General features: G+C 36.6%; 1 protein-coding gene across 1 annotated transcript in view; it reads left to right on the top strand.

Moving 5' to 3' along the window:
* LOC124775687 (Down syndrome cell adhesion molecule-like protein Dscam2) overlaps positions 1-13,871 on the top strand; it is a 194,666-nt gene that overhangs the window by 157,781 nt on the left and 23,014 nt on the right. Inside the window, exon 17 of the mRNA XM_047250516.1 lies at positions 4,416-4,651. Coding sequence (XP_047106472.1) covers positions 4,416-4,651 — 236 coding nt within the window. The remainder of the gene's footprint in view (positions 1-4,415; positions 4,652-13,871) is intronic.

The raw sequence follows: 13,871 nt of genomic DNA, 5'->3' as shown, positions 1-13,871 counted from the left end.
GCCTGATTACTTTGCTGGTGCAACTGCTACTGGGAGCAAGCCCAGCCACCTTAAAACTGTGATCATGTGCAGACCACTGTGACCATGTCTTGCCCCTCTGAACTGCCTGAAGTTCGGTGTGAAGTGGAGGGTTGGATTCTGATATGCCACATCATGACTCATTTGGTTACCTGCAGCTCGAGACACCTTGAATGGCTGTGCAATAGCTAAAACCTCAGAGTATGATGGTCTTTCATACTGGAGGGCATGCTCTTGCACCTCATAATCCAGAGCTAAATGAAAGATAACATCTCTCACCAACTCATCGCATATGACTCTTTATGCGTATCAGACACAAAATGACAATGATGACTTAACCCATGGAGTTCAGTCACCCATGCTTGATAGGACTAATGTAGCTGCTTCCTACAGCAGTAAAACACAACTCGGGTTGCAATAATATGGGTGCATACACAGTAGTATTTTGAAAGAGGCCCACACATTTGCTGAAATGTTAAAGAAGAAAGATGATGTAGGACTTGATACATTCTTGGCAATATTTGTGAAACAAATAAGGCACAACATAAAATAGCAACAGTAATCCAAAAAAATTGAAAGTGTTGTTACAGACATTTCTTGTATGCAACCCATTCCTCAATGGATTCATTGTATGTGGAAAAGGGAGGTGGATATGCTATGGGGGGCATGGTGGGTAAAACAGCAGGCAGCACAGTCTTAGGAGCATGCCGATTAGACAAAATAGAAGCCAATTATTGAAGTACCTGAGTTTGATTGTCCAGCACCCGTGATTGCTGATGCAATGCCATGACAAATGATCCTTGCTGTTCAAGCAATTTACATAAAATGTCCTCTGTAGCAACATCGGCCATCACGAGCATGAACAGGGGACCAACCAGAGCAGAAATCTGCATAGAGAACAGGACCACACTTGTCACCAATCATGTTGTAATTAGGTATAAGTACAACATAACCAGTAGACTGAACATAGCTTTATTCTATGGAAACATTAACAACTTGAGGACAGTATTTAAGTAACATTCAGCAGGAATCAATTATGTACACAAGAGCTATAGCAGTACACATAGAGAACTGAGGCCGAGTGAATCTTGGCTATCCTTAAAGAGACCAGGTTCCATAGCAAGCTCTGACAGTGACTTCATGTGGGCATGCACACACACACACACACACACACACACACACACACACACACACACACACACACACACACAAGTCTGAGGTGCCCTCTGCGGATGACATAGCATTACCACAAGTGTGACCTTTTGAAAGCATGCCCACACGTCACTGCACTTAACTATTTAGATGACATAACAGTTATTAACCAGGGATCCAAAAAGAGTGAGCTGGCCCAGAATTGTTTTGGTGTCTTACTTCACTTGAAGAATTACTTCCAAAATAATTGATAAAGTAAAACAAGTCTAATTGATTTTCAAATATACCACCAACCTGATGGAGTGCTATCGGACGTTCTGTCAGATGACGATACAGAAATAAAATTGGATGATACAACTGCCTACCTTGGTGTAATGTTGAACAGACATCTCTCTTGCAAAAATCATATTGATCTTTTATTCCAAAAATCAAGAAAATCAGCTTTTGCTGTGAGGACAATGTCAAAAGTTCTGAATTATGTGCAGAAAAGTGTGATCTATTACGCTTTATTGTATCCATACCTCACATTTAGAATTGAAGTATGGGGGTATGCCGCCACCAAGCAAATAAACAGACAATTTCTTAGAACATTTCTGATGGATAATATCAATGTCCTTGATAAAATACTTTAAAATTGAATTAAAAACACTCTTGACCGCTTTAAAATATTTATTGGCAGTGGTAACTTGTTTTGGTCAAAATGGGATCATCTTCAGACTGTATACATTGAAATATTAAGTATAGAAAGAATTTATGATGGAGTCTGATAATAATAGTAAAATATAAACTATGTAAAATATAACAAATGTTAAACGAAGAAATTACATCCATGTCGGCACGTGGCAGCAGTGAATGGAGCAAGTATCATGTATCTGCTGAAGAATATTTTATTGCAGTCAAGGCCATTTTAAGTGATTTTTAAAATATAGAGTACCAGTATTTGTCCTTTAAAAAAGAGGCATTAAGGATTCTATACAAGTTTAGTTATATTGAGTCTTGCAAATGGATGTTCAAAAGTAAGCATTTACTAACACCAATACATGTTTATAAAACTGTTTAATTCCTTTTGAATACAAGCAGTAAAGTAGTCTATTACATGGGAATCCAATTTTACAACAAACTTCCAAATAATTTAAAAATCTCCAGTGGAAGCTGCTTTGAAGTGGCCTTGAAGGAGTTTCCTAATGTAAATAGCAATACATAAGAAAGAATGGAGGGAGAGAAAAGTCTGCATTTTTAAATTGCTCACATAGGAGAATTTTCTCATTGAAAACAACCACATAAAAGTTAATGTTTGTTTACGTGAGCCGAAAATATCACTTGCCTTTCCTCTTAATGGCATGTGCACTTCAACAAGACAGTGACAAAGAGAAGGGAGGAAAGAAAAGAAAGAAAGAAAGGATGGGTGGGATAACAATTATCCTCAAATGGCTCCCAACTTTGCAGGAACATGTTCTGATAAAAACTGACATGGAGGAGCTAAAACATTTTATCACAAGACCATAATGCATGTGCTTACTGGAAACATATTTTCAAAATTCTAATATTCCTGTGCTAAAAACTTTATCCACTTAGCCCTATTATTATTATTATTATTATTATTATCATTATTATAATTACTATTACTTCTGCTACTGTCCGAGTTGTTATAGCTAAACTTCAGCAATCCTCAATTCTGTCTCCATTTAGAAGCTTTTCCATGTCAGTTGTGTTTTGTTACGGAAACAGTGTCATTATTTTGTGTATTACTTCTGGCTTGAATCTAGTTTTAGGTTTTAGAAAGATGCTGTGATGTTCACCTGCTTTATTTCTTCATTGATAGTCCTCAGTGAATGTACTGCATTTTTATACTGGCTGAAAAATGGGGGATGGAAGTTCAACACTGACTACTGTAAATGATGTAGTCGACAGTTGCTCACTTGCGTTTCACAGTTCTTTACTTTCACTATTCTTAACACCCCTCCCCCCCCCCCCCCCCCTCCCCCACCACCACCAATATTACACAGTTAATGATGTAGTCGACAGTTGCTCACTTGCGTTTCACAGTTCTTTACTTTCACTATTCTTAACACCCCTCCCCCCCCCCCCCCTCCCCCACCACCACCAATATTACACAGTTAATATGGCCTGTTCACTCTTGGTCAACTTTTGATAAGCCTCATTAATAGTCTACAGGAAAACATCAGCATACTGCTACAATAGTTTACTGTTGTACATCTATGAGCAGTAAAAACCTAATCACACAGTTCACAGTCTTTCAGAATAATATGGTACATGTGGCACTATTGAACAGACACTGTCATTACTTTAACACATGGCTTATTTGTGTTACACTTATTTCACGGTTAAGTTGATGCATTGTGTTGACCTAACCTATACAGGTTCCTCGTTTGAAAATCGGCCATGGACTGACTGTCTCAGGACTAAAAATCAGGCCTTTATATACCCTCACAATAATAGGTACTGCAACTATACATTGTTCAATGTTTAATTTACAGAAAAACAGTTAAAACGTAACTCATTCAATTAACTGAACACTGAAAAATGGCTTCTTTCTAACAGTTTCTTCTACCACAAAGGTTACATAGAATTATTTGTTTAAATGATGAAATTAACAGATATAGTTATACAAACAATACTTTTGAGAAACCTGGTAACTATTTTGGAAATAATTAAGGGCTGGCTTCACTAATATGTTTTTGAATAGAGTCAAATAAATACTTAAGAATCCTAGTAGTTGCTCTTACAAATGTTTATAATTAATTACAGAATTTATATTTGTTTGTAAGTCAACAATAGAATCTAAGACATGAAACAATTACTGATTTCACCCTATAACAGAAGATATTAATTATGAATAGTCAAAATAAATTAGTAAATTGATGACATAGAAAATTTGATCTGGTAGTATATTCCTTAAGTCTGAGGGCCAACCTTTCCTTTTATGAAAATGCAGATTACACTCATATATGTTAACAGTAATTAGTGAAAAACTGGAAAAATGAATTTAGGAAGGCAGATGAAAGGAGAGGAAGTAAAAGGATCCCTGCTTGCTTCGTCACAATGCACAATTACCATGTAACTGAGAATAGAGTCCAGGATATTTATATTTAACTACATTAAAATGTATTATCACAACTACTTCAAAATGAAGGTTATATCGTTTTTTAATTAGCAATTGAAAGCTCATTTTTATACAATACTTGATGATTCAAGAAATGCTTCACAGCTATTATAACTTGCAGGCACAACATCTGAGAAGTCATGTGATATGGCTCCAACAGGGGGCACTTCTGCATGTACTGACCAGAAAGTTTCTGGATGTACCATGATGCCAAGCAGTCCCCGAACAGCCAGTGGGGACAGAGAAGAACCACTCTACCTACCTGAACCAGTGCCACCAGCTGCTCCAGCATCCACTGACACTGTAAATCCTTATGCTACATTCAGGTTGCCTCCAGATGCTGAAAACTTGCCTGCAGTGAGTATTGAGCAGTCATTTATTCCCAACCCTCTCCTTAATGTGTCATTTGTGTTCATGATGTGTGCGCGAACACATGTTGCACAAATCTATGAAGAGGCCACTGAATAAACAGGGTAAGTCACATTTTGTACATTTTTCAGGAAAGGAGATTTAAACTTCCAAGATAACAAAAAATGCTTAAAACATTCCAATCAAGGGTACCCAATCTAATTATGATGCTAAATTTAATGATTGTAGAGGAAGTACATCATAAAACAATAATAATTGAAATTACATGATAAAACAAAGTCTGCCATAAAAAGAACATGATAAGTCTGTCACTTTTTGATAGGCCTTTGTCCCTTCTTTGTGTTGTTTAGCCTTGGATCTTTCATTTTTCTGGTTTGGATTTTTTGTTGTTATGTGGTAGATTGGAATAGAAAATTTTTGCATCTGTTTAATTTCTTGAAGGTCTGTATGTTTTTCATATAATATTGACAGGAGCTCTGAAAGTATACCTTGTAGAGTTAGTTATTTTCAAAACACTCTTGATTTACCTTATAAAAAGTTTCATGTTACAAAACACTTACCATTCCATGCTTGATGAGGCCATAAGAATTCCTCAGGTCACAGCAGTTGATATCCGGACTCAATGTCTACATGTAGACCACCAGAATGTTCCAAATCTACTGGTGTCCAGGCTCCATTGTAAGTAATCCTGTGTTTGAACAGATTGTCCTCCTTCACAACCAGATGCTACGGTCACAGGTTCGAATCCTGCCTCGGGCATGGATGTGTGTGATGTCCTTAGGTTAGTTAGGTTTAAGTAGTTCTAAGTTCTAGGGGACTGATGACCACAGATGTTAAGTCCCACAGTGCCAGAGCCATTTGGACCATTTTCACAACCAGAGCTTCTCTGAACAGACATGTCTTGAAAGAACACTTCTGTTTGCAACATACTTTTAAAAATGTTGTCCAATATTGTATAATTTCTTGTTGAACAGGAATCTTTGTCAGGCCTTGCATTAACTTTTGCAGTTTCAAAAGCATTAACCCAGTCTTCTGGTAACCCTGCAATAGTTTTTGTTTTTATCAAGCCAAAGTTTTTATCACATTCCATCTATGAGTGTTCTCTTATTGGAAATACTGTTTTGACATTATCTAATTTCTTAATGGTATGAACAATATAATGAAGGTATAAGAAAACTGTGTAGTTCTTATTCTGTCCTGAGCATGAATCACAGAATATTACAGGAAGCCTCAGTTTTGGATCAAGGATTTCACTCACATAAATTGTGCAAAAAACTAATAACTTTATTCCCTACTTCTTTAGTGTAAGTATAAAATATTGCATCACTATTGAACATCTGATGAATGTTGAAACTGTAAAATGATAATTGACACATGTAATGTACATCATTAGTGCTGATATTTGGCGTGGGTAGGTATTTTTTTGATAGTTCCTGCACATTGCTTCATTTTCTGTTATCTTTTTACTTTCTTGCCCCGCTTTTCATTTTATTGAATAAAATGTACCAGCCCTTTGCTTGTGAACTTAGTCTTCAGTACTAAATACTTCAGTTTTATTTGTAATTTCTAAGTTTTCTTTTTCAGATATGTTTTGTGAGAGCTTTCCATTGAAACCTTTTAATACTGCTTGCAATTTGTCACATGTTGAGCAGACATCAGTATGAGAGTACTCAAATGATAAGTTGATTTTGCTGTTAAATATTTTGAGGTATGCCCATATGCAACAGGTAGTTCAGTTTATTTTTGTTTTAATAACTCATGCCTTTTTTTATTATAGTTCTTCTGGGAGATAAATTCTGTCTGTCTTTCCCTTGCCGTAGTGGCCCTCTCTTCCCTTAAATACACCGATGAAGTTTATAATGGCTACCATCTTTTCTTTAAATAGTTTCCATGGCTGGTTAGCATACATACCTCATTTGTCTTTGGGGGATATTCCCGTATACTTTATACTCAACTGTATAATCCACAGTCTGCACTTTCTTATTCCTTGGAAAGCGGTGAAGGCTTTTTGGCAAACCGGAATTTCACTCATGGTATCGTTTTGTTTGAATCTTACAATTTAATGGAAAGAGCAATCTCTGGCATTGGAATCATCATGCCTAGGCCTCCAATGAGCTATTAATGTCATAGAAATTAAGCTAGTTAGATATAAAGATTGATCATTCTAGTTACCTAACAACTTAAAATTCTTGATAAACCATTCTCTTTTATGGGGTCTGATTTGTTTGAAACACTCACACAATAAGCATTTGCAGTCACTGCCTAACTCATGAGACACTGACCTACAGTTCCTACAAACATTGCATATTATTCCATAACCTTTTCCTTTTTAGCTGATTGTATGGGTAGGCTGACCTTCAACTTGTGATGATTCACACATTTTAAAGGTCCTAAGAGGACCATGCTACCATCGCACTTGGAAAAATGTGCATTTTTACTGTATATCCAGCATTGTAAGAACTAACAAGCCTCTGTGGAGTGCTATATGTCTGAATATGCCCATTTTGAAATGTGCTTTTTATAAGTATATAGTTTTACTTTTTACGAACCTGTGTATAATGTGCTGAATATTTTCCACCATAAAAACAACATGATGTGAGTGATAAACTCATAATGGAATGCAATTTGTAACCAGAAATTTTTTAAAGTTCAGAAGACCACATTTTCAACTGTCCAAATTGGTCATCAATAATAAATAATAATTAATGTGATCTTGTCTAGAAAAGGTTTTTTTCAACTTACATTAAATCACTTCTTCCAATTTCTCAATATGGGAAACTTCTATCACACTTCAAATTAAACACTGTTACTATAAGGAAATAACACAGAGTGAGAAACTAAACTGACCACATTTGCAGTCACAACTCAACTGTTCTATCAGGTGTAATGTAAACAGCTGACACAAACCTTGGACCCCATTCTTTCCATGGGAAGATCAACTTACAAAATTCATTCCATTACCATTAAAAGTGAAACCCTCTGTATCCCAGTGACTTGCCATGTTATTTGAAAGTAATTTTTACTGCCTTATAGTACTGACAGCTGGCCATCAGAACATGCTATAAACTCATTCCATAGTTAAATGGACTTACCCCAGTTTTTCCATAGGGTCTTCATATGTGTGTTTCTATGTCTGTCTGTGCAGGTGAGATTGTGATGACATCAGTTTCATTTACTAGATAATATAATACTTTATTTTACTCATTATAGTTTTTACTTATTAACCTGTCAACTTTAGTGTGCAAAAAAGTATGATGTCTAAAATTCTTTCAGGTTTTCTGCCTTATCCTAATTATACTCCACTGATTTTGTATACAGAGATGCAGGAATATTCTGATATCATACTGGGATACATACTCACTAAAAAATGTATTTTGTATTAACCTTTTAATTACCTGTAAGGACAAACAGAAGTCTTGGAGAGCTACTTCTGCTGATCAATATTAGTAAGACTTCTGACAACACTTTTATAGACCAATCTTCTTTTTTGTGGGGTTGGAAAAGAGATCTTTTGTGATACTGTGTAATGACTAACTGGATAGATAAAAAATCTGCTCACGAAGCATTGGCAGAATAAAACACACATGTAAAAATTAACAAAATCTACAAGCTTTTGGCGCCAATGGCTCCCTCTTCTGGCAGAAGGGTTGAGGGGGAAAGAGATGGATGAAGAAAAAGTACTGGCAAGACTTAAGAAATTGGGATACTTCAGAAAAGTTGTCCCGAAACACAACTCAGAGGAGACTTACTGTATGGGATGAGAAGGAAAGACTCATTCCTTCTCATCCCGTCTGGTAAGTCTCCCCTGACCTGGGGTTCTGGGTGACTATTCCAAACTCTCCCCATTTCTTAAACCTCACTAGTCCTTTTTCTTCATTGTTCTTCCTTTCAGTCAACCCTTCTACCATAAGAAGGAGCCACTGGCTCTGAAAGTTTGCAAATTTTCTGAAACTTCATAAGTGTGTGTTCTCCTGCTACACTTGTTGAGTAGATTTTTTTATCTATCCAGTTTTATATTTTAAAAATTTGATTATTTTCATTGATATGTAACTGCTTTGTGTATCTTCTGAAGACTTCAGTTAGCAGAGGTCATTTTATGATTACTTTGATTTTTATTTGGCCCTCTGAAATTACTTTCTGTATGAAGACTGTACTATAGTGAAACCTAAGTCAAAGAAGACAATATTGCATGGAGGAAAAGTGGAAAAAAGCAAACAATATACATATAAGGTACACAATATTACATTCAAGGTTTCAGGAAAAACAACACTGCAGACAATATACATACAAGATCTGCACTATTACATACATTACCACTGAATATTACAACATAATTTGTATTATAATAAAACTTTTAAATAACTTATACCTCTGGAAATTCATTTAAGTTATATGCCCTATGGTTTACGAAGAGCTGTTTCATTTTACTCTTGTAAGTACCTTTTTATATACAGTGGGAGCTTATTGTAAATTGTTATTCAAGACTGAAGAATTCCTTTCTGCACTGTGCTGGAAGTTGCTGAGTTTTTGTGAAAGCCTTACTTCTGCCATGTGTCATTTTTGTGGATGTTACAGATAGTTTGGAAAAGTTTTTTGTTGTTGATTACAAATAGCATCAATTAGTAGATGTACTGACAGAAGTGCCAATGTCTGAAGGGTCTTAGGTACCTATAGGATTTTTGATTTGTAGCACCACAGATCAACCTACATGTGTTTTTGTAATTTAAAAAATGTTTTCTGCATTTGCAACAGTTCCTAAGAATATTATAAAGTCAACAAAGACCTGAAAAGGTTGAGGAGGGGAAAAAATTCATGTAGTCACAAATTTTTGCACTGTGGTAGGCAGGAGTGCCATGGACAACATACTAAAAGCCCTGGCTAATGGGGTGTGAGCATTTGGATTGGCAGGTTTTCAATGGTCACTGTTTTATGTTTTTCTTGGATAACTCAAAACCCACAGTTTCTAGCAAAAATGTTTCCTGATACAATATTACACTTCATTAAATTTCCTACAGAAATTCATTTTTTTCTTTTGATCTAATAGCTTCTACACTGCAAGGGATGGAAAAATCACAGATTATTAAAAATATTATTTTAGCAGTATAAAATTAATGTTTATCTTTAAATGAAGTGGGTTAAAAACAAAAGTTAAATGTGTATATCACATCTAAGTGTAGTAGAGCCATATTAAGAGATAAATTGTGTTTCAAGGATGTAACAGGGTGGAGAACAGGGTGGGGGGGGGGGGGGGGGGATACATGTGGGATAGAATCACAAGAGAAGGTAGGTTGCTGGATTATGGTCATGCACTTTCGTTCTTTGCAGGTCTGAACTGAAGTTTGTGCAGATGATTCCCACTCTGCACTCTGTCTACCCCACTACATCAGAAGCAACTACAGGGTGTTTTGCAAAATTATACCAATGCACCACAGAATGCTTTATGAATCTCTGACAATGCAGTGCACAGATGTGCCTGGGAGATGGGTTTATTTTTCACAAAATGTGTTAATACTACATGGAATGCAGATATGAGTAACTAATAATACTAACACAAGTAATGCATGTTGACAGAGTCTACATATATCTCTGCACACTATTCTACACTGCTAGAGGTGAAATTGATTCCTAGTCTTCCTGTATAGTAGGTGTAGCGTTCTTCCAGGATAGGTGACTTCTTTACCACAAGCACTGCTTGCTTTTCAGTTTACAAAAAGATTGTACCTCCCCAGCATGTCCTGTCCAGTTATATTATGTGAGTAGACAAAATAACTTCATTGAGCTCATGTTTATATAGTGGAGTTATTTTCAGTTTCTTAAGTGAGTACTTATATGCAACTGTTAAGTGAGCTTCTACATAAAAACTCTCAACAGATGGAGCTGTCATCTGTCTACAACACTGAATAGCCAAGTGTAACATGCTGTCAACTTGTACTTCATTGTCTCCACTGTCACTCGGTGGAATACTTTCACAGGATGCATCTGCCAGCCATAACTCTCCCAACATGTGAAGAGGCCTGCAGGCTTGAATTGTCTCCCTTTGCAACAGAAATAGACCACCTAGGTGGTGTAGAACCTCAGATATTTCAATGTAAGTCAAGAAATGCATTATGGCAGATTACTGTTCTTGAACTGAACATGAACAGTCGCATCCTATCAGACATATTCACACCTATCTTGAAAGATATACTGTGGATTTGTGGTAAGTCGCTCCACTTGAAAAACTCCCTTAGCAGTAGCCAGCTATTCCCGAATGGAAAAGATTTATGCAGTCTACCAGTAAAACTGATGGTGAGAGATGTGCAGTAACACTTATTTCCAGACATACAAGTTATCCCATGTTTCATAGTGATAATAGCAAACCCATAATCCAAAACAAACCCAGCTCAGAATTATTCCAACACAGATTTTAGTATGGATCCTTCATGTAGGCCCAGTCAATTTATCATTTTCTACAGAGGGCCCCTTGCCCTCCTATTTGAAATTTTCATTTAATACCATTAATAGAATAACTAAAATCTGAAACCAACAATAGCATTACCAAAATTCAAAACCACAATCTATTTCATTCATTAATTAATTTAAAAGCACATTAATGTAGGACATAAAGATTATCAAGATAAAAAACAAACATTTACATAACTTGTGAACTTCGGTGAAGTGGCTCATGTAGTTGCATCTTTTGTCACCAATGTGGTACATTTCCTCTCATCTATCTGTCATTACTTGTTTGGGCCTTTCTGTTTACTGTCCAAATAGGTAAATGGAAATTCTGCATGGCTAGGGCATCCCGTCAGCTAGACCGTTCACCTGGTGAAAGTCTTTCGAGTTGATGCCACTGCCCTAAATTGCATGTCAGTGGGGGTGAAATGATGATGATAAGGACAACACAACACCCAGTCACTCAGCGGAGAAAATCTCTGACCCAGCTTGGAATTGAACCCGGGCCATTAGGTATGACACTCCGTCACACTGAGTACTCAGCTACCTGGAGTGGACTCCATATAGGTAACTGGTATTTACCATACCTAAGGTTCAACTGAAACAGAGATACTATACAATGCAGCTCCTGCTGCCCAGCAAGATGCAGAAGAGTGCACATGAGAACTAGTGCTACAGTTAGCACTCCACACTGAGGTGAAAATGATTTGATACCAGAAATGCACCGTAACCCAGTCCCCACATCACTGTGCTGTGGACTTAATATTTGCATCACAACATATACACTAACCTGATAGGCAAACAATCACAAATTGTATCTGTTCTGTTATGTGAGTTTTATAATGCTTTGGGGGCCACAAGGCAAATACTAACTATACTGCCCATAAGTTTGTAGCAAAACACTGTAAAAAAAAGCAATGAATAACATCAGTCCAGAGCAGCAAATTCCCTTCCATACGGAATTACTCAGAAGGCATGTCACATAACAGTACCTTGACTCAGCCCATCCATATTACAGAACAGAAAGGTGCTCCCATCTTCCATGTTCCATGAAAAGCAACATACCTTCATGCCCTTGCTACACAGTCCTCATTCCTCTCTGAAGACAGTGACTCAATGTCTCCACATTCTTAACCACAGTAATTACTGCAAATTTGCAAGTCAGTCACATAACACAGACTGCCATAGCCCCAATTGTTACACACACATTCCATTGTGTCCTGCCCCATATACAGCCTGCATTTGCTTGTTATCACTCGATGGTCCCCCATGTGACAACCATGCTTGCTGCTGTTACTGTCATCCCAGCGATGCATGACATGCAGCGCATTGATCATCACAAATCTATTGACAGGCAAAGGCATGCCAACCAGCACAATCTTTAATTCAGTAACTATAACTTGATTGATTGTACATGCTCTCACAGATGTTTATGACTGTGTCAAAGCAAAAACATAAATTATTTTCATAAATTCAAGAACCAGTATAGAACACACATTACATGAAGGAAAGAGAGAAATTTGGGGATCTGATGAAGAAAAGTAAACTGCAAACACAGGATAAAATATCAATGTAGATGGATAATGAAAAACAGAATGAATTAAAGGAAGTTATAAATCACTGCCACTCAGACTAAAGCATTTTATTTAACTTTAATGAGAACAAAAAAGAAGTGTGCAACTGAAATCAGTAATAAGTCATTCACAGAGGTATAGTTGCACACTGAGTCTCAAGTCACAAAACAAAGAAGAAAGATATACTTTTCTCTTCTGTGCTTTTGTGTTTAGTTTTATAGATGAGAAACTTTCAACAATGAGTAAATGCAGGCTTGTATCAAGCTAGTCATACTTCCAAATGTTCATCATGTTCTATTGATTCCATTTTGAAAGATAACCCTCAGAGATGTAAAATGAGTCAAGATATATGCAAACAAAATGAAACAGCTGTTGGGACTTGCATTAATAATTAACTATTGGTAAATTGCAACAAATTAGTTGTTCTTACTCAAGCTAAATTTGACTTATGCTTCCTAGCATGAGTTTCTGCTTTATGCTTCTTAGCTCATGGTCATAACCCATTACTATGCGTCTGTTCTTACCCTCCTCTCTTCTTTCTGTCTTTTTTTCACTTCTCTCTCATCTTCTGTCTTCATCAATTCTTTGTTCTTAAACTTTGTACATGGATCAACACCAGTTCCTAAATTATTTCATTTTTTATTTTATTTTCTCTTGCCCCATTCTTGTCTTCTAGATTTTTTTTTCCTGTCTGTTGATATTCTGTGGAAGTAATCCACGATTTTAGAATGTTCAAAGTCAGTCTCCTGCCTACAATTTGCCAGGTTTGGTCTAGCACTGTTAATTTACACTCCTAGAAGATGCAGACTTGTTTTTGTAACTGGCCTTCAATTATAGATGAAAAATATAATGTGTAAGATTGTATTTAAAATAAGGAAAGGAAGAAAAGCATCAGCTGAGTACTGAAATAGGAGACATAAAATGTGAACTCGAAATATTTTCTGTAATATCCTTGTACTGTGCAGATAGGTCATGTCAAACTTAAAGCCCATCCCACTATTCAGTAATTAAATTAGAAAAATTATGTGAGTTCACACTCTGGCACAGGCAGGGTGAGTTGTGGCTGTGTGTGTGTGTGTGTGTGTGTGTGTGTGTGTGTGTGGTGTGTGTCCATGCATGCATACTCACACATAATGATGTGATTGAGTGGACTGAGGGGAGAGGGGGTAGATAGAACAGACGAAGAGGGGGACAAC

Source organism: Schistocerca piceifrons, chromosome 2 (assembly GCF_021461385.2).
Source record: "Schistocerca piceifrons isolate TAMUIC-IGC-003096 chromosome 2, iqSchPice1.1, whole genome shotgun sequence".
NCBI classification, from domain to species: Eukaryota; Metazoa; Arthropoda; class Insecta; order Orthoptera; family Acrididae; genus Schistocerca; species Schistocerca piceifrons.
Note: the sequence above shows the minus strand (reverse complement) of the source record. Positions and strands in the feature narration are given on the sequence as shown.